Source organism: Carcharodon carcharias, chromosome 13, assembly GCF_017639515.1.
Source record: "Carcharodon carcharias isolate sCarCar2 chromosome 13, sCarCar2.pri, whole genome shotgun sequence".
NCBI classification, from domain to species: Eukaryota; Metazoa; Chordata; class Chondrichthyes; order Lamniformes; family Lamnidae; genus Carcharodon; species Carcharodon carcharias.
Genome location: NC_054479.1, coordinates 123,471,125 through 123,492,850, shown reverse-complemented (window position 1 = coordinate 123,492,850; position 21,726 = coordinate 123,471,125). Strand labels below are relative to the sequence as shown.

The window sequence follows — 21,726 nt, the reverse complement described above, 5'->3', positions numbered from 1 at the left end:
GGAGAGAGATTCAGAAAGACAGAATGGAAGAGAGAGAATGACAGAAATACAAGAAGACAGAGTAGGGAGAAGGAAAGAGATAGAGAAAGGCAGTGTGGAAAGAGAGAAGGAGATACAGAAAGCCAGAGAGAAGGAGAGAGATTTGGGGTGTAGAGGCTGATTTGTGCAGCTGCTTAAGATGCAGATATCTTTAGCAAATTAACTAACTTACAGCGTACAAATCCCAAATGTCATCAGATATAGATATCACATCCCAAGCCCTGCATCGCCCTGCACAGTGCAACCAGTGAGCATCCTCTCTGGGGCAGTGAGTGGGTAGTAAACCTAGGCTCTTAATCACTATTCACATCTGACAGATGTTGTACTCAGTCCGCAGAGGGACCTTACCAACCCTCTGTTCAGACAGTGTGTGTAATTAGGTCGAATCTGTCTTACTGCTTATTAACAAGTGCCTGTGGAGAGCGTGGGAGCTCAGCATGATTAAAACAAAGGTGCATCGGCTTACCTAAGTCAGCAACTCTGCTGCTGTGGACATGAATCCAGTGATGATCAGGTTACACACACACCCCCACCCACATGCACACCTCCACATATGCATGCACCCTCCCACACTTACATACACATATGCCTCACATGGACACCTTGCACACATGCCTTGACATACACCCACCCCTCCAAATCCGCATTCACACACCCCAAAGGTACACACATACAATCACAGGTCCCCCAACACACACATGCACAATCCTCCCCTACACACGCACACGCATTCTCCCCTCTACTCACACCCTCCGTTTCAGTCTATTTTAATCAGACCACTGCTTCTTTCGAAAATTCGTGCCTCAATTCACTTGCGAGAAACACAGAAACAAGATATTTTTCCAGCGTTGGTCAGTTCCATAATCCACCCAGTGAAAACCCATCAGTTGAGCCTATACCTCTGGATGTTTGTTCAGATATTACAGTGAATCACAGTGAAGTTACTGATGGACCAGAGTTTTCGACTGCATGCCTTGGAGTTTTTGTCCCAACAAAACTGATTCCTCTTTGTAATTTACTTTGTTTGAATTGTTACATTAATAAAAGCGATAATGTTTCTGCTTGAACCTTATTGAGAAATCCCTATTTGATCATTTTTCAGTGCTGGTCTGGAGAGTTGATAGCCCAACACTGCCCAAGAAAACTCCTATAAACGTCACTGGGCTAGAAGATGAAAACACAGAATATCACAGTAAATAAAACCAGGACAGTGAGAGCAGAGGGAATAAAGTTAAACCAGTGAAAAGTGAAACTAAAACAGGCATCAGGAAGAATGTCTTTATTCATATTTTGAAAAAATCTGGCAGACAGGGCAGGAGAGAAAGAATTGCAGACGTTCAGATGTAGCTGTGTTGCACTGGGTGTTTGGTACTCAAGGGATGGAATTTTAAGGAGGAAACAGCTTTTTCCCAGTAATCTTTTATAGCAGAGATGAAGATCCCTAACCTGATACTGTTATCCTAATACAAATAAATGACCGCAATGATACAAACAAGGAGCAGAAGCAGGTCATACGGTCTCTTGAGCCTGCTCCACCATTTAATAAAATCATGGCTGATCTGACAGTAACCTCAAATCTGCATCCCACCTACCCAGCATGTGCATACTGAATGGGACAATGCACTTAAGGTAAACACAATAAACTGTGTTTCTCCTGTTCAAAAGTTCTCCTTGGAACCCACTCATTGCTAAAGTAGACTTGCAGCATCTGTCTCACTGCTGCTCTTGGCCCAGGCAAATTGGTGGATGTCAAGTGGATGGGACATTAGCGTTTAGACAGTAGTCCTTTGTTTCGATCAATGGCCAGGTTGGTAAGTTCACTCCCGGTGAGGCATTGAGCCATGTAGGTCAGCAAGGCCTTAAGCTCGTTTTATGGCCTGTGGCATGTTAGCTGATTTCAGCTATGTATAGCTCTGTGGTTGCCCTTGGGAGAGGAGTAAAATCAGCCAGCCTGACCACTGTCCAGCATCCACTGCTCAAAGTGAGTCATCAGCTCACGACAGGTCAGGACTCGACTATGATGCCCCAAACAATAGAATAGCTTGCTGGCACTCATTGTCCAGCCTCACACGTGAAGAATGACCAATTTGTTGAAGTATTAGAGGATGACAGATCCATGTAGGACAGGCAGACCAAACCCCAATGACAATACGCCCCAAGTTTATCCAAACTAAACCCCAACCAAATGCCAATTACTCCATAAACTACAGTCAAACTAAATCCCAGCTACATTCCAACTAAATCTCAACTACATCTGAACTAATTAAGGGGAATAAAAGCCAACAAATTCCTTGGTCATGATGGCCTCTGCATTGGTTTTGATTTTCCAGAAATCCCTATAGAATCTAGAATTGTAACATTCCAATCCACAGGAACCAAAGTAATGGGGAAAGGAAACAGGGAACTACAGTTAGCGTGACATCAGTGGTAGAGAAAGTGCTAGAATCTATTATTAAGGATGTGATAACAGGGCACTTGGAAAATCACTGGTTTATGAAAGGGAAATCATATTTGACAAATCTCACTTTTTTGAGGGTGTAACTAGCAGGGTGGATAAAGGACAACCAGTGGATCTAGTATATTTGGATTTTCAAAAGGCATTCAATAAAGTGCCAAACAAAAGGCTGTTCCACAAGATTAGGACTCATGCACTTGGGGCAATAAATTAGAAAGACTTGCATTTATGCAGCGCCTTTCATGACCTCAGGATGTCCCAAAGCTTCAAAGCCAACAAAGTACTTTTTGAAATGCAGTCACCGCTGAAATATAGGAAATGCATGGATTGAGGACTGATTAATGGACAGAAAATAAAGGGTGGGAACAAACAGGCCATTTCGTGATGGCAGGATGTAATTGGTGGGGTGCCGCAAGGATCAGTGCTTGGGCCTCAATTTATATCAATGATTTAGATGATGGAACAGAGTGCAAGATATCCAGGTTTGCTTATGATACAAAGCTAGGTGGGAAAGTAAGTTGTGAGGAGGCTACAAAGAGACTGAAAAGGGATTTAGATTAGTTAAGTGATTTGGGAAGGTGACAAATGGAGTATAAAGCGGGGAAGTGTGAAATTACCCACTTTGGTAGGAAGTATAGATAAACAAAACTTTTTTTTAAAAAGGAGAGAGACTAGTAAGTGCTGGTACTCAAAAGGATTTGGATGTCCATGGATATGAGACACAAAGTTAACAGGTAGGCACAACAAGCAATTAGGTAAATAATATGTTGGCCTTTATGGCAAAGGGATTGGAGTAGAAGAGCAAGGAAGTCTTGTTGCAATTATTTAAGGCTTTGGTGAGACCACATCTGAAGTATTGGGTACATTTCTGGTCTCCTTATTGAAGGAAGGGAATACTTGCCTTCGAGATGGTAAAACAAAGGTAGACTAGATTGATTCATGGGGTGAGTGCACTATCCTGCTATGAGAGATTGATTGGAATGGACTGATATTCTCTGGATTTTAGAAGGATGAGAGGGGCTCTCATTAAAACATATGAAATTCTTAGAGGGTTTTGCCAGGATCAATGCTGAGAAGTTGCTTCCCCTGGCTAGATATAAGGGTCATAGTCTCAGGATAAGAGATTGGCCATTTAGAACTGAGATCAAGAAAATTCTTTTCATTCAGAGGGTTGTGAATCCCTGAAATTCCTTACCCCACTGGAGGACGATGAATGTTGAGTCGATGAATATATTCAAGACCGAGATCCAAAGACTTTTGGACACTAAGTGAATCAAAGGATATGGGAATAGTGCAAGAGGTGGAGTTGAAATAGTTCAGCTATAACTTATTGAATTGGGGAACCAAGTTGGGGAGCAGGTTCAAATGGTCTACTGCTTCTATTTCTTCTGCTCCCAACTAAACCTCATCTACAAAACGCTTCTTGAAAAGGGACTTGATATTGAATCTAGCTAAAAGATTAAGATCAGTATGTTAAAGTATAGATACAAATGGTTAAATAACTGTAGTTATGCATGGAAGTGATGAGGCCTCTGAAAGATCATGGGTGATGTACTGGTCAAGTTCTTGAACTTTCCTGAATGAAACGCTAGAGTTGAAGTTCAGACTAATTCATGGTTTTCCCAAGCAGAGACTTTCAGTAATAAATGCAGAATACTTGCTCAACATTCCAGCTGCAGGTTTTAAGCAAACAGGGATTGAATTCTCTGGAAAATTGCCCAACACAAAGTGTTACTGACTCAGCAGAATTGCCACTCACAAAATGCATCATAGGCCTGAAATCATTTTATAACAATATTAAGAAGTCAAAAAGTAATTTACACATGAACAATGATACAAGTTCAAGCTCTGGGTCAGGGCCTGCGATCTGTGCCTGAGTCAAATAATTTGTTTAAGGGAAAGCTGTACAAAAACAGAGAAGCTCCATCAATATCTACATAATCAAGTCCACTTTTGTGTATACGCAGGAACCCGCTGGTATAATCACATCCAGTCCACCTTAAAATGCAGGCCACCCAAATGCAGAACCAACCCAGTCACTCAAACACAGGGCCAACCCAGTCACCCAAAACACAACCTGCCTATTTGCATGTGCATTTTCAGCCAGCAAGAAAACGCAGATTTCTTTGATGATGTCTAATGACTAAGTTACCATTGGTAAACTCAAAGCAATCACCTGAATATTGGCAACTGCCTGGAGAAGGGAAGTATAGCACTCAGCCACTAGAGGGCATCACACCAGGAAATGGAGCATTTTCACTTCTGCCCCTTTGCACATTAGATACAAAGTAAGGTTCTACAATGTCCTAAAAAACACTGAAGAGCAGCTTTAACATGGATTAGATACAGAATGAAGCTCCCTCTACACGATCCCATCAGATGCTCCCAGGGCAGGTACAGGACAGGTTGGATACATAGTGAAGCTCCCTCTACACTGTTTCAACAATCCACATTGAGGAGCAATTCCCTATCATCCCGTTGCGACATTTCCTGAATGAAGCTCCTCCTCAGTGTCAGATCCACAACATGGAAGTGACCTTGATCTACCTCCAGTTGAAACTGGATTGAGATGGACCCGAACTCATCTCATATAGAACCCAAAAGCCAAAAGGGGATAGGGGCCCCTTCTATTTGGGCTTGGATCCCCAAATGATCTATTATAACCATTGGCAAGGTTTGTTGCAGAAAGCACCACTCTCCTTCTCCTTTTCAAATTTCAATGCAAGAGCCAAACCAACTAAAGGAGCGTCTGGATTGAAAGCAGCGACTGGGTCTGGACCCTTTGTCCTGCAAAATTGCTTGATAATGCTTCCCTGCCCAAAATTGGTGCTGATTTTTTTGTGGGGTACAGTTTGCAGGTTCCAGATTCTCTCACTGGTCTCACCCAAGTGGCCCTTGTTAAGATGCGTTACTCAGCAGTAGGCTATGCAATTGTAGAAAATATCACAGGCAAGGTCAGTTCAACCTGGATCCAGGCCACTGATTAACCTCTTTGCTGTCAGAGGGGGACAGGTCATTTGTGGCAAGTTGCACTATGCCCTGGTTGAGATATGAGCAGGCAATTGGAGCTGGGCTGAGCTGCTCAGTGTCATATTGAACCACTGCTTTGTATATGGTTTCATTGAAGACAATGAATCCCAGAGAGCAATCGGATATTGTTTTAATTAATGCCACACTGAGCTGATACACATCAAGGAGCAGTGAGCAATACAAACTCCATGAAACATAAACGTACAGATAGCAATAATGCGGAACTTACTCTTTGAATCTTCTGAAAATACCAACTCTCACTGGGGTATGGATTCTATGTGCATTACCCTCCCAATAGTAGCTTGTTCAAAGGGACCAGAGGTGACTTCTGGGCAAGCTACTCCACTGTCCAGTGGATGGCAGCCCATACAAATGATAGATTCACCAGAATGGTACTGAGGCTAGTCACCAGGCCTCTGCTTTGGCAAAGCTGAGTTGAACCAGTGGCTGGGACTACCAGTACCACACCACGTGGTGCATTTTCACATCCAGTGACCCAGAGAACTACAAATGGCTTGTTTTCTTTTTCACCTTAGCCTTTGTGTTTCTAACCTGCACCAGATGGGGGGTAGGTTCACCCATACTGGGCACGCGTGACCCTGAGACTTCACCTGGTTTCACACCCAGCACAGGTGAAAGTAACATCACAAAGTAATACAAAGCTCCACAGAAAGGGTCAAGCAGAGAGGCTCACACAACAGACAGCAATTTATAATCAATTATTCGAGTGCAAGGCCAAGGTCACTATGACAACACACAGAACTGGGGGTAGGGACATTTCTGCACACTGCTACTCGCTAGCATGAGAAAAGATGCAGACATGTTATTGTACATAAACATCAGAGCTACAAGATATTGTGTTCTTCTCATTCATCTCCCACCTCACCCAAAACGTTGAACAACAACTGTCCTTTCTTCACCTGCTGTTTTTTTTTAAATAGACGAACAGCTCGAATCAGGGGGTGAGGAATGTATGGGAGAATATAGTCCCTCCCAAGCATGCAATCCAGTTTGCCATTGCCCTTGTACTTCAGCCAAGCTCCTTGCTCAGTCTGGACAGATGGGTGTTAAAGTTGAGAGGTCAGAGTCGAGTCTCTTCCTGCAGTGTACAGCTGAGCGTATCCAAGTCTTCGCTCCAATATCAAGGCTCCTCCCCTCTGCGAACATTGTCATGGTGATTGGGATTTCTCATCCTTTGATTGGTCATCATTCTTGGCCGCTGTGTCCTCCTTTGTTTCAAGGTCAAAGTTCTGGTGGAGAGGAGTAAGAAAGACTGAGCTGGGTGTGCACAAGTTAGGCATGTGTACATCCTTCATCTGACTGCTACAAGAATCCTACAACCTTGTCCTCTCACCATAGCTCTGTATCAGTCCCAAACTAATCTCACTGCCTCACTCTCTCCATTTCCCTGTATCAATACAAAACCATTGCCACTGAATCATGTTCTCTTTATAGCCCTGTAACAGGCCCAAACTAATGCCACTGCCCAAATCTCTCCCCATTTTGACCCAGTGATGATGAAGGAATGGTGATATATTTCCAAGCCAAAATTGAGAGAGATTTGGTGTTCCCATGCACTTGCTGCCCTTGTCCTTCTAGGTGGTGGGGGTCATGGGTTTGGGAGGCACTGTCAAAGAAACTTTGGTGAATTACTGTAGTGCATACTGTAGAGGTACACATTGCACTGGTGGTGCAGGCAGTGAAGGTTTAAAGTGGTGGGTGGATATTCTGTATTCTCTTGCAGGATACTTACATTTTCACGTCTACTTATTAAACTGCTGATCACCTAACTTACAATCCTGGCCACCATACCAGGCAGCATTGTAAATGTTTCCTGTCTTCAAAGGCCATTCCCCTTCTTTTCAAAAACACCATCAAAAACACCCTCCTCAAAACACCCATCCTTTGCCCTGGAGAATTTGCCTCATCTTCAACACTTATGCTCCTGATTAAGCAGTGCCCCTGTGCAATTACAGTAAGTGACCCTTACCTTGAATAAGCAATGACTCTGTAGTAGTTGTAGATTTTTGTACACAGTGAAGTTAGAGTCAAATCTTAGAGTATGATGCAATGAAACTATGCCCTTGCCACAAGTTAATATTTCACCTGAAGACACCGCTTGCAGTTGAGGTCATTAAATCAGTTTCTAATGCAATGGGAAAGACCTCCAGGCCTCCAGAGCGGCCGGAGAGACCTCCAGAGCGGCCGGAGAGACCTCCAAGCTCTTGGATCTGGATGAAAATGAATTGTATCATCCGTGTATTTAGCTGCCTTGGCTGAGACGGCATTTCTGTGGATAATGACCAGTGAGCGGAGAGAAACTTGATGAAAAGGAAAATGTGTAACCACGCGTGGTTCATGGTTTAGCATTGACTGAGTTTCTTTATAGTTACTCCGGGTGCAGCAGCATTGACTGAGTTTCTTTATAGAATCGCTCCAGGTGTAGTAGCATTGACCGAGTCTCTTGAAAGAGTCACTCCAGGTGTAGCAGCATCTTTATAGTTACTCCGGGTGCAGCTCAATGCTCGGCAAAGAAGCCCAGTCATCTCACTACAGGACAACACTTCCACCTGCTGGGAGAATACTGGTACTGTAACCCAATGGTCATGGAATAAGGCCAGAATAAAGAATGGGTAACCAGAGACAGGCAGTAGGGAGGGGTGGGTGGAAGAGGGGCACAATGAGCAAATGACAGACTGTACAAAATTAACAGAGAGAAATAAAACAAGGAACATATGAGAGTGCAGAAAGATGCCGAAACGGAGCACTGGGGGTTGGGGGTGGGGAAGTGCCCAGCCCGAGTCCCGGGGTTTTGGGGTGGGGGAGGGGGGGGGGCACATACCATTCTGGGGGGGGCTGGGGCCCCAGAAAACTCAACAGTCCAGTGTCTATGGATAGCAACTCAACTCAGTTTGAAGCACTGGGGCCAGAAAGGATGGAGATGTTACGTCATATCATTTAAGCGGCAACCAGATTACAAAAACGTTGGGAATGGTGAACAGTGATTATAGCTTTGAGGTTTTCTTTCATAATCTCAATCAAGGCTTTAACTGCTGGTGTGTTAGTGAGCCACTTTGGCCCAGAAGGTCCAGGGTTCAGTCCTGGTCTGACTGACCAGTACAGTTGAAATAATGGCTCAGTGCCACTGGGTTAGAAAAAAATCAGCCAGTTCCCACCTAATGTCTTTCCTAAATTTGGCCCCCTAAACTGTTCCCATGAAGCACAATACAGGTTTCAGGAACAGCTGCTGAGTGGCGCCAAGAGATCTGTAAAATGGCTGATGAAATCAATGATATTGCCTATGAAATTGAACAGCAGTGTGTAGCTTTTAATTACTTGTTTTGTGTATTTAAATTTGGTCAGCTGTGAATTTTATTATCATGATTGAAAGAACAGTGGCCTACTCCTGCTCCTATTTCTTATGATCTTAATGTTGCCTCTCCCTCTGGGAATCCTGTAGCACTCTGACCAGAACATTGACACAAGTAACTTCACACCTTAGCTTTCCCTCCAGTTTTTAAAAGATAAGGGGAGCTGGGGGGGTTGGGAGGGTCCTATCACGCTGGGCAAATTGACAATTCCAATGCTGACTGAAGTGCACTGTAGCATGCAGCTGCACTGTAGCATGCAGCCTTATCTCATCTCTGCCTGGCAGTCTTGTTTCCCCTGCTCTCGAGTTTCCATTTGGTGTTTTCTCCCCACCATTCCCCAGTCTTATCCCTCACCAGAAGACCCAATCCTTTCACAGAGCACTCCTTTTCTCTCCCACCAACTTGTTCTTTGTTCAGTTCCACTAAAGGATCAACTTGCCATCCAGGTGTGATGAAGGGCCTATAGCAGTCATGTTAACCTGGCATCCCCTCTCTGGCAGCTGTTGACTGACCTGCACTACTTCTTTCATAGGATGTGGGCATCGCTGGCTAGGCCAGCATTTGCTGCCCACCCCTAATTGCCTTTGAGAAGCTGGTGGTGAGCTGCCTTCTTGAACTGCTGCAGTTCATTGTTGTTAGGGAGTTCCAGGATTTTGATTCCATGACAGTGAAGGAATGGTGACATAGTTCCAAGTCTGGATGCTGTGTGGCTTGGAGGGGAACTTGCAAGTGGCGGTGTTCCAATGCGTCTGCTGCCCTTGTCCTTCTAGGTGGTAGAGGTCACGTGTTTGGAAGGTGCTGTCGAAGGAGCCTTGGTGAGTTGCTGCACTACATCTTGCATATAATACACACTGCTGCTACTGTGCTTCAGTGGTGCAGGGAGTGAATGTTTAGGTTGGTGGATGGGGTGCTGATCAAGTGGGCTGCTTTGTCCTGGATGGTGCCAAGCTTCCTGAGCGTTGTTCGAGCTGCTCTCATCCAGGCAAGTGGAGAGTATCCAGTCACACTCCTGACTTGTGCCTTGTAGATGGTGAACAGGCTTTGTGGAGTGCTCTCCTCAGAATTCCTAGCCTCTGACCTGCTCTTGTAGCCACAGTATTTATGTGGCTAGTCCAGTTCAGTTTCTAGTCAATGGTAACCCCCTGGATGCTGATAGTGGGGGGTTCAGTGAAGGTAATTCCATTGAATGTCAAGGCAAGATGGTTAGATTGTTGGAGATGGTCACTGCTTGGTACTTGTGTTTCCAGCAATGCCATTTTCTTCTGTTTTATTCTAATCATTACCCAGTGGCCCCTGCTGGAAACTACAGATCCAGGAAAGACAGGACAGAGCTTGACCGCAATCATATCTGGGGATAAGCCAATGGAATAACAGCAGAGAAGCCAGGGCATCTAGTATGGTGCCTCAGTTCTCCTCGAGCTAATTCCTGAGTCAAATAAGTTGCTACGATTCTCCGGGTGAATTTATGCCTACGCCAGCAAGTGAAGACTCACCTCCAGCTCCCGCATGACTTCATCCATGAAATCACTAGTGTTCTGCTTGTATGACACTGCTAGCTTTATCGTGTCTCGAAACAGCTGCAGAAAATGGGACAGGAAAGACAGAAGGGGCTGAATAATCCAAGTGCCAACATTTAAGGAAAGAAGAACTTGCATTCTCTAGCACCTTTCACAACTGTGAAGCATCACAAAATGTTTTACAGTTAATTGAGTACTTCTGAAGTGTAGCCACTGCTGTAACGGCATCAAAATCTGACAACAATTATGTACAGACCAAGATCCCACAAACTGTACTGAGAAAATGCTGGTATCATTTTCGTCTTTCTTACCTTCATGGCCCCAAATTTTGATCTTGCCCACAAATGGAAACTCTTCTCTGCATCTACCCTATGGAACTCTGTCACAATCTTAAACACCTCTATTAAGTTAGCTCTCAGTCTTCTCTTTTCTAGTGAAAGGAGTGCCAGCCTTTTCGATCTTCCCAGATCTTAACCTCTTAAGTTCTGGCATCATCTTTGTAATTTTTTTTTTGCACTTTCACTAGTACAACACCTCTGTATCCTTTTTAGAATATAAAAACCAGGACTGTTGAACTACTCCATGTGTGGTCTAACCAAGGTTTATTAACATGTTTATCATAATTTCTCTTGTTTTTCAATTCTATTCCTTTAGAAATGAACCCCAGTGCCTGGTTTGTTCTTTTTAAACAAGGATATCCTTAACCCACATTGTTACTTTTAGTAATGTTTCTGTGAAGGAAGTGGAGAATTACTGCACCACCCTACCCTTGTCACAGGGGAATTATTACTGAACTAAGAGGCAATTTGAACACGATGAGAATCAGATTTACGATTGGACAGCAGGTTATATCATTTATGCACCTCTCCCTCTGCTCTGACCTTAGGCTGCTGTGTACAGCATGGCCCCCAGTGGTAGCAGTACATGAGAGCGCCTCAGTTACACAAGAATGGGTTCCCCTGTATCCACCACACCTACCTTGACAACATTGGTTCCGTCTGCTGCCGACACAAAATAAAAGGGCAGCCCCTGTTTCTTGGCGAAGTTGAAGCTTTTCTGTGTGATTTTCAGGTCGGCTGAAAGACAGAGAGCAATGTGTGGTTCATTCAGCAGTGCAATGCCAGTCACCATGCCTCGAAGAAGCTCTGCTATCCCCAAGCGTGGCATGACCAACTGCAGGATGCTTGATCCCTTGCACTCCATCTCCCCCCACAACACGCTTCCATTTCCCTCCCCACTCTCTGTCCTCTTCACCCTGCTGCCTCTCCCATATCCATCGTGTTCACTGTTCAATCCTATTTCAACGGTGAGGGAATTGACAGGAGCCTAATGTGGTACTGTCATGCCTTGCTGAGGTGGCAAGATCCATCCCTTCCCATCTCTCCTTCCCAGACAAAGCCCCAGGAAGGTGAACTCAGTGAAACAGACAAAATGAAGAGGGGTTCTCAATACCAGTACAGTGGATCTCAGCTCACCGCTGAGAAGGGGTGCCATGAAACCCCTACAAGGGGGATCTTGCCACCTCAGCAAGGCATGACGGTACCACATTAGGCTCCTGTCAATTCCCTCACCAAGTTGAAATAGGATTGAACAGTGAACACAATGGATGGATATGGAAGGAGAAAGGAGCAAACAAGCGATTATCACTGTGTGAACTAATGCTTCTATTTCTGATGGGGCATCGAAGTTGAGTGCTCAGTGTGAAGTCAGCTGATCGAAGCCAGACCAACAAGAGGAGGCATTACAACTGACCTCAGGAGCCCAGGGTTAGAAAGGGGGCACGGCCCGGAGTAGGGGGGGGGCACGACCTGGCGGGGGAGGCACGGCCCAGAGGGAGGGGCATGGCCCGGCGGCCTCGAGGGGGGACACAGTCTGCAATCTGCAGAGCAATCTGAACTTTCTTTCTCATCCCTCTTTGAATCACCCCAAGATGCTTCATGTGATGGATTGTTTTGAAATGTTAGGTAGGCAAACTCAGCACTAAATATGTGCACAGCAAGATCCCACAAATAAGTGGATGAATACCCAGCAAATTCTTTACAGAAACAGTGGAATAGGCTTCCATTTAGGGTACTGAGGTGGGGGAGAATTCCCTGGAATCGCTTAAGCTACAACCAGATACTGTAGTGCGGAAACTGTGGAATCACTCCCAATGGTTAAGATGAGCTGAATAATCTTTCTTATCAACATCTAGCTTCTGATCTCCTTTCCCGTTCAGTTAAAATTTCAGATGGAGATTACAGGGCAAAAGGAACCACATTTCTCACAGTAGCAGATGCAGAACCTTTGAACTCACCATCTATTTTGTTAGCAACAACCACACAGGGGATTTCGGGCCGAGACTCCCTCAGCTCTGTGTACCAGTTACTCAGATTTTTGTAAGTTATCTTCCGCTGGACGTCAAACACCTAATCTCAAAATTAAAAAGGAAATTAGTTTTCTTTTAGTAAGTAGCACCTGGCCTGCTCATTTTGGACCTTGGCTGGTATAGGACAGAGTAAATCTCCCTCTACACTATCCCATCAAACACTCCCAGGGCAGCTACACCAGAGTTAGATACAGAGTAAAGCCAGTATTTGACACTGAACATAGGTGTTTCGAACACTGAAGTAGCAGACATGTCTCAGACTGCCGAGCGCAGGCTGTACTGCCTCATTGAAAGCTGTTGTCGTTGACCAGCTGGTGAGAAGCTCTAAGCTTTGGGAAGGCGTTATCTGAAGGCCAGATGGAATCTCATCGGGGCTAAGGTAGCTCAAGCATGACCCAATTGACAATGGAAAATTGGAACCAAGCCAACTTCAACGGCAGGTTTGATATTTGAGGCAGGCAGGCGTGTGAAATTCTGGGAAACTGTTGACCAGTAGCCCTAGAGGGGTAGGTGTGTCAGTGAGGGCTGGAATTCTTTCCACTCAGCTCTAGATAATCCTGCCGGACGATACTCCAGTGGGACTTGGCTGGATGAGTAGTGTCTGGATGAGTAGGGTGCCGTGCTGGTAGATTGCAAAATTTTAATTCAAAGCTTGGGATTCTCAAAACCCTGGCTCTGCCAATCTGTTTCTGAGCTCCCTGGACTTTGCTAAGCTTCTTATGTCACTGTACAGAGCAAGTGTTTATATTAGGCAAAATCACTGTGGGGTTTGGAGAGTAACATGGTGGCACATTTCAATCTATCAATCATTAATACATATCTTATTTTTGAAATGACGTTTTACAGTATACATTAAAGTAGAACTTGTGAAGACCCACCATGATACAGGCATGTGCCTTATGGTAATAAGATGGGTGCATACTCTGAAAACGTTCTTGCCCCGCTGTGTCCCAGAAATCTGTAAAAGGAAACATCCATACTTTCAACTTTAGCAATTTCAAATAATTATTAAAATTATGAATGCTAAAATTAAGGAGATTCAACCCAAGTTCTTTTCGATATCACTAGGCCTCACCCATCTTCCTTCTCACCGTTACCCTTTTCTCCAGGGTCCTTCCTACCTTCTCTCTCCAGAAATATTTTTAACTGTCCCAAATTTCCGCACACAGGAACAGAAGTACGACATTCAACCTCTCACCTTTTTCAGCCTTTGCTCAATGATAGATTCTCAGCTGCGAGTGAAAAAGTGAAGTGTTCAAGCCCCATGCCAGAGATTTCAGCACATAACCTACCCTGACCCTTCAGTGCGGTACCGAGGGAGCGCTTCACTGTCTTTCAGATGAGACGTTAAACTGAGGACCCATTTGTCCTCAGAAGTAAATATAAAAGATCCCGCTGTATGTTTTGAAGAGCAGAGGAATTCTGGTGTTCTTGCCAATATTTATCCCAGTATCACTGAAACCGATTATTTGGTTATCTAACTCATTGCTGTTTTGTGCAAAATGACCAAATTTTCAAAATTACAATACATCAAAAATATTTCATTGGCTTCGGTGTACTTTCTGACATTCTAAGGTGGTGAAAGGCACAATATAAATGAAATGTATTTTTTCTTCTATTTTGTCATTCAATTATATCTTTACCTCAACTCCATTAACTCGCCTTGGTTATGCATCCCCTGATCCTCTTACCAAACAAAATTCTCAAGCTTTGTCTCGAAATTTTCAAATGTCCTGTAGCATTGAGCGCCTTTTGGGGGAACAGCAGGTGTCAACTACTTTCTGTGAACAACGATTTCTGATTTCAATCCTGAATGGCCAGACCCTAATGGGTCTACTTACTGTCCTCTGTATGAAAAAGTTGGTGACTTGAGAACTCCACCAGTCAACCAAATCCAGAACATTTTTAGTCATAGTCATTTATAGCACAGGAGACCATTCAGCCCATCGAGCCCTATAGAGCAAACCAGTCAGTCTCATTCTCCCACTCTTTTCCCATAGGCCGGCAAGCCTATTTTCTTCACGTGACCTTCCAATTTTCTTTTGAAATCACTGATCATCTCCACTCCCAATACCCTCATGGGCAACAAGTTCCAGGTCATTACCACTTGCCACGTAAAAAACTTCTTCCTCACATCCTCCCTGTATCTCTTGTCCAAAATCTTAAATTTGTTTCCTCTAGTCCTTGAACCATCAGTTTTTCCTTGTCTACCTGATCCAAACCTGTCATAATCTTGTACACCTACATCAAATCTCCCCTCAATCTCCTTTGCTCCAAGGAGAACAACCTCAGCTCTCCAGCCTAATCTTCCAGCTAAAATCCCTTATCCCTGGAATCACTCTGGTAAATCTCCTCTGCACTCTCTCAAGGACCCTCACACCCTTCCTAAAGTGTGGTTATCAGAACTGGGTGCAATATTCCAATTGTGTTATAAAATTTCAGTGTAACTTTCCTGCTTTTGTATTCAATACCTCCATTTACGAAGCCCAGGATCCCATAATGCCTTGCTAACCGCTCTCTCAATATATCCTACCACCTTCAACTACTTATGCACATGCACCACCAGGTACATCTCTTCCTTCACAATCTTTAGAACTGCCATTAAGTCTACCTTGCATCTCCTTATCCTTTCTGTCAAAATATATCACCTCATACTCTTTACATTAAATTCCATCTGCCATTTGTCCTCCCATTCTGATAGCCTTTCCATGTCCTGTTATGGTCGATTTGTATTGTCTTCCCTGTTTGTCACTCCTCCAACCCCTCCAAGTTTGGTATCATCAGGAAATGTTGAAATTGTACTCTGTAATCCAATATCCAAGTCATGTATATATATCAAAAAAAGCAGTGGTCCTAGCACTAGCCTTTGGCGAACACTACTGTCTACTATTTTCCAGTCAGAGAAATAATCATTTACCATGATTCACTTTATTCTGTCCTTAAGCCAATATTTTATTCAAGCTATCATTGACCCTCATTTTGCATAAGTCACAATTTATATTCCATAAGCCACAACTTTCTTAACCAACCTTTTATGTTGGACTTTGTCAAACACTTTCTTAAAATCCATATAGCCACTAGCCACAGCTTTCCCTTTGGCAACCTTCTCTGTTACTTCACCAAAAAATTCAATCAGATTAGTCAAACCCAATTTACCTTTAACAAATCCATCTGGCTATCCTTAATTAACTCAAAACCTCTCTAAGTGCCTGTTGGTATTTTTCCCTGATTATTATTTCTAAAACCTTGCCTACCATTGATGTTAAATTAGCTGGCCTATAGTTACTAGGACTGTCCTTTCACCTTTGTGGGGTAGGTTTTTGCCACGTAGGTGGGACTCACTCTCCTTTTCTTTAGGTTCACAATGTAGGTTAAGAACAATTGAAGAATGTAACACTTACCCACTAAAACAGTCTTGTCATTGACAGTGGTAGTGTACTTGTACAGCGTCAGTGCATAAGTGGACAACTGCTGGGGGCGACTGTAACCCGAGTTAAGGTATAAAAGACTGACAAAGATAAAAACAAGCCTGCGGGTTAAATAAAATGACGCAAGAGTTTTGCATTTAATATGTCCAGCATAACCCACTACATTTCATTGTGTTATGGCTGCAAAATAACAACTTGCATTTATCGCACGCCTCTAATGTAGTAAAGAGTTCCAAGGCACTTCACAAGAGCATTTTCAAATTAAATTGGACACTGAGCCACATAAGGAGATATTAGGGCAGATGATCAAAAGCTTAGTCAAAGAAGTAGCTTCTTAAAAGGATGAAAGAGTGGTAAAGAGACAGTATTTTCTTAATATTATTTTTTGAAAAGAGAGCGAGTAATTTCATCTTGGAGACAATATGCAAAATACTGTAAATCAGAAATTATAGCAGAAAATGCTTTCAGGTAAACAGCATTGCACGGTCATCTAGCTGAAACTCTGACCTATCTTCCTCTTTCCATGGATGCTGGCTGCTCTGCCTACCCCCAAGTTTCATGCCAGGTTCCTTTGACCAGGGGCCAGAGCATTACAAGCAATTACAAATACTGAAATTGACCTCAGGAGTTCATGAACAGCTCCAATTACCTGGATGAGCCTAGTTAGACCACCTCCCGACAGCAGATGCTGAGCAGTAGCTTTAAAAGGGACTGGCCAGGCTGAAAGCAAAACATCGCAACATTGATTCAGACCCCACAGAGCCTGTGAACACAACACTGCAGTAGATCTTCTGGGCTAATGTTGTCAAATAGACTAGCCATATGGCTAATTGGGAAGGTCGATGTGGCCATTTCTATTATTTTAAAAATTAACTCTTGGGACAAGGGTGGCATTTGTTGCCCATCCCTATTCGCCCTGAGGCAGTGGTTGTGAGCTGTTTTCTTGAACCACTTGTAGTAGGTCTGATGTAATAGGCCATTTCGGAGGGCAATTAACAGTCTACCACACTGGTGTAGGGCTGTAGTCCCTAATAGGCTTAGATTGAGTATTAAAGGGCATTGGAGAACATGGGCTTTTACTACAATCTAACAAATGCAGGGTGAATTTTACTGGTACCAACTTCTTATTTCCATATTTTTTAAACTGAATTCAAATTCTCAGACTGCTCTGGTGGGATCTGAACTCTTTTACTCTCTGGATTGCTAATCTGGGCCTCTGGATTACATATCGAGTAACATCAGCAAAATGCTACTGTACCTATATGATTACTGTAGTAAGTAAAGAGAGTATTAAATACCATTGTTGGCCTTGTTATCTCAATATTCATATTGTCATGGCTTACTTGTGTGAATTTTAACCTATTTGTATGTTTGTTGGTATAATGGTAACCTGAAAATCGGAGTGTAGGAATATTTGCTTGTTGAGTGCTTTGGTTACTGAATGTTGGTAGAAGTCCCTTAAGCAAATATAAACGTGTGAAGTATGGTTAACTATTTTGAGTTCAACTATTTTAAAATGCGACTAAAAGTGTCACCATAACAACACCAGTGGTTAATCAGTTACTTCCATTAGATAATCCTTCTCTAATATGAAACAGTACATTAATTTTGAGGCTACTTTTATCAAAGGACATTTGTTCTTTAGGATCTCGTATATATAACCTATAAATATAGGTTCACCTAAATAGTGCAAGGGAAAGAATGCAATCAGTGGGGTCATGAGATCAGAGCTAGTGCGGTCAGGTCATCAGGATTTTGTTCGTGTCCCTTGGTGACTGACCTTATCACTCTATAGGAAGCTCAGAAAGGATACTATCCGTCCATCAGGAACCTTTCCATCAACCTGCAAAAACACATCACCCAAATCGAGTTAGCATAGTTTCAGGTCTCCAGAGACTGACCGCCCCCAATTTCACTAATACCACAGTTTGTGCAGTCCCACCATAGTAACCTCTCATTCCCCTTCTGGAGGGAAGTCCTACTGTAGAGCAGGCTGTTCCCTTTCAGACCCACACATGGTTTGCCATGAGGTCTTGTGTCTGTTGATCACACGTCACGAGACAGGACAAGGAACTAATCACAATGAGGAACTCCACCTCAGAGTTCCCCATTTACAGAAAGGAACGACTGGAAGCATCTGGAAAACCCACCAAAACTCCGAGACTCCCAAGGATCAACAACATACCCCTGGGTTTCTATAGCCTGAACCCCTGTTGAATTTGAACAGTGATGTTGTCTTTGAGGGTATTGGCTTTGAAGAGTCAGCAAGTCTAACCGTTTGTTGTTGCTTCATCAAACTTTGAAAATAATGGATTAGGAGCTTCACCCCTACCTTTGATTCCCTTGGCCTCTCCAAATTACTCACCACATCCACCATTCTCCCAGACGTTATTCCTGAGTGTCTGAGGGCTCTGAGTTGCAGTATGGTTCATACACATGGGGTTTAGATAGAGATTGCCTTTAGCTCCACTATGGTATTACAGTGCCTCATTCTCCAGCCAAGATTGCTCATCACACCAGAATCATCCTGGAGTGCAGAACAACTTCCAGCTTGCTCCTGCTCACTCCACCCTCCCTTCCAACACTCACACCAAAGATGAGGAGCACAAGGATTTCTCCCTTTGAAGAAGCAGGCCTTGTATACAACTGCCTTTGCTATCCCTTCCCTGCTCTCCTTCTGCTCCAGAACTCCCTCCAACATCCTATCCAACAAGGCTACCAGTTCCAACCATGCAAAACCTCCCCAAGGTTAATGGGAGCTGCATCAGTATGGTGTAGAACTGAGCATTCACATTAAACATATCGAGGCCTGTGATGGTGTTGGAGGAATCAGTCTCACTTGATTTTATCTTTTGCTAGATAAGGAGATGATGGAGAAAGGGAGAGAAGGTTATGCTGATAGGTTCAGATGAAGTAGATGGGAGAAGTCTCGTGCAGAGCATGAACACTGACATAGATACTTGGGCTGAATGGCCTGTTCTTGTTTTGTACATTCTATGTAATTTTGACCTGTCATTTCCATCAGATCCTATTTTGAATCTATCAGCACCCTGGGTGTGGAACACCTCATTAACGTGGCAATGTCACATAGGCTAGGACCATCGCAGGTTCCCAGTCTGTACTAAATCTGCAAATCCTCCCTGTGCCGACCCTCCGCCGTGCTCAGGAACCCCTGGGAGAGGATAGGGGAAAAAGGATGCATGAGTCTGCCCTTCAGATCATCAACAAGCAAATCCTGCTGAGCAGGGTGTGTGCGCATGTTGGATGAGGATGGATCAGGTCCAGTTCGTGATGCACTGCGGGCCCATGGTGGAACAGCACCCCCTCTCCCCCACCACCATGGGTCGAACAGCTTTGACATCTGGGCTCTGACATGAGGGAGGATCAATTAGGTGAAATGTTGGAGGGCGGCTGACCCCAATATAATCTGCCCCACAGCAAGGAGCTGCTGCTTCAGGACAAGCAGAAAGAAACAGGGCCCAAATACTTTGTTGTAATCAGCCTCACTTCATTTACAGCCCTGCCACCTCTTGCCCAGCCACACTTTTTACTCACTTGGATTTTCCAACAGCGCTGTCTCCCAGACAGATAATTTTGATGTGCTCGTCCCCATCGTACTTGTCTTGGTTCAGGTCGGACAGGCTGCTGCTCTCTGTGGCCATACTGCTGCTCTCTGTGGCCATACCGGTCCTGACAATGTCACAGCTTTGAGTGACTGGTCTCGATCTCCTGCTGCTCCTCCACCAATTGTTGTGTCTCTGAGCCTGCCTGCTACTCCCCGCAAGCTCAATGCACTCTAGTCCTCCTGCTCTGCCTCTACTCTGCCCATTAATCTGCACACAACTGCTTTTGAATCTTCCACTCTTTCTTTACATACCTTGCTGTGTTACTGCTCTTTTTCTGAATTATTCACAAATCTATTCTGTCCCCATTCTAAACCCAATATAAACTTGTGACTAGTGTAATATTGTTAAACTAGATTATTTTAATGCTGAACACCTCTGCATGCGTCTCTCCACTTCTCTCAATATCAGGCTCTATAAATCTTCCCCTGCCCCTGACTATTTTCTGTCCCTGTATATCCTGACACAGTTTGTTTGTGCCTGTCTTAATCTCAGACTTCTCTTTTTGTTCTATGATCCAGTTCCTCTCTCTCTTTCTCTTCTCAACGTATCAGTCTGTCACAATAAGTTCTATTGTCCTGGCTCTCTCTGCATTCTTTTCATTAGTTTATTTCTCACTCCCTCCCTTCAGATTTTTGACTTAAAGTCTTGTTTCTCTGTCCCTCTCATTCTCTCTTTGCTTGTCTGTAAGATTGAAAATCTCTCTCACACAATATCTCAGCTTCTTTCTCCCAGCTTTGCTAATGCCCTCAATGCCTCAGCCTAATGTCACTTTCTCTCTGTGGGTCCTATTTTGATCACTGCCCTATGCTTTCTGCTTCTCAATAGCCTATATCTGGCCCTCTGACCCTTCACCCTGTTTTTAAAATTTCCCTGGGTTTGTTTCTGCTCTTTATTTCTAAGTGTGTTTTCCTGGTGTATTGGTATTATTTTTGTGTATATATCTCACAGTCTTTCTTCTAGAGAGAATTGTTGTTAGCTGTCTCTTTGTCTGAATGACTCCATCTCTTTGTCCATCTCAGTCCCTCTTGCGGTCCCTCTCTTAGTCTAGATCCACAGCTGTCCCTTTGTTTATCTCTCTGAACCTCAGTCTCCCAGTCCCATTACAAATTTACCTTGCTGGCCTTGAGTGTCTCTCAACCCTTCTTAGTCCCAGTAGAAGCATAAATTAAGAAAAAAATGCACAGCAGGTCAGTCTTGTATTTTAGCCTCTCTCTGCAGTTAAATTTATCAGTATATAACCGCCTCCTGTGTATTCTCCCTGTGTATACAAATGTATATTTCAGCTCCCTTTTATTGACTATTGCCAGCCTCTCTTTTTGCCAATCTAAAAATTAAATCTGTCTCTATTTTTATTCCTCGTTCTCTAAATCTCTTTCCTTCTATTCCTTCCGCTATCTCTCTCCCTCCCTCTCCCCGTCTCTATCTACCCACCTCTCTTTCTCTCCCCTGTCGTGCTCTCCCTCTCCCTTCTCTCTCACCCCTTCCTCTCCTCTCAGCCCCCTCCTCCTCCTCCTCTCCCAGCGCCCCCCCTCTCCTCCCAGCCCCCCTCCTCTCCTCCCAGCCCCCCTCCTCTCCTCCCAGCCCCCCTCCTCTCCTCACAGCCCCCTCCTCTCCTCCCCTCACAGCCCCCTCCTCTCCTCCCAGCCCCCCTCCTCCTCTTCTCCTCCCAGCTCCCCCCCTCCTCCTCTCCTCTCCACCCCCCTCCTCCTCTCCTCTCCGCCCCCCTCCTCCTCTCCTCTCCGCCCCCCTCCTCCTCTCCTCTCCGCCCCCCTCCTCCTCTCCTCTCCGCCCCCCTCCTCCTCCTCGCTCAGCCCCCTCCTCCTCCTCGCTCAGCCCCCTCCTCCTCCTCTCTCAGCCCCCCCTCTCCTCTCTCAGCCCCCCCTCTCCTCTCT

At 44.4% G+C, this 21,726-nt stretch overlaps 1 protein-coding gene across 1 annotated transcript; it reads right to left on the bottom strand.

Moving 5' to 3' along the window:
* Positions 1 to 5,639: 5,639 nt before the first annotated feature.
* Positions 5,640 to 21,231, bottom strand: rabl2 (RAB, member of RAS oncogene family-like 2). Its single transcript, XM_041203640.1, has 8 exons — positions 19,764 to 21,231; positions 18,022 to 18,051; positions 16,182 to 16,261; positions 13,659 to 13,738; positions 12,709 to 12,820; positions 11,391 to 11,488; positions 10,389 to 10,472; positions 5,640 to 6,774 (listed from the first exon to the last, which is right to left on the bottom strand). The coding sequence occupies exons 1-8, from the start codon at positions 19,889 to 19,891 to the stop codon at positions 6,694 to 6,696; spliced, it is 693 nt and encodes a 230-aa protein (XP_041059574.1). The 5' UTR covers positions 19,892 to 21,231; the 3' UTR covers positions 5,640 to 6,693.
* Positions 21,232 to 21,726: the final 495 nt, after the last annotated feature.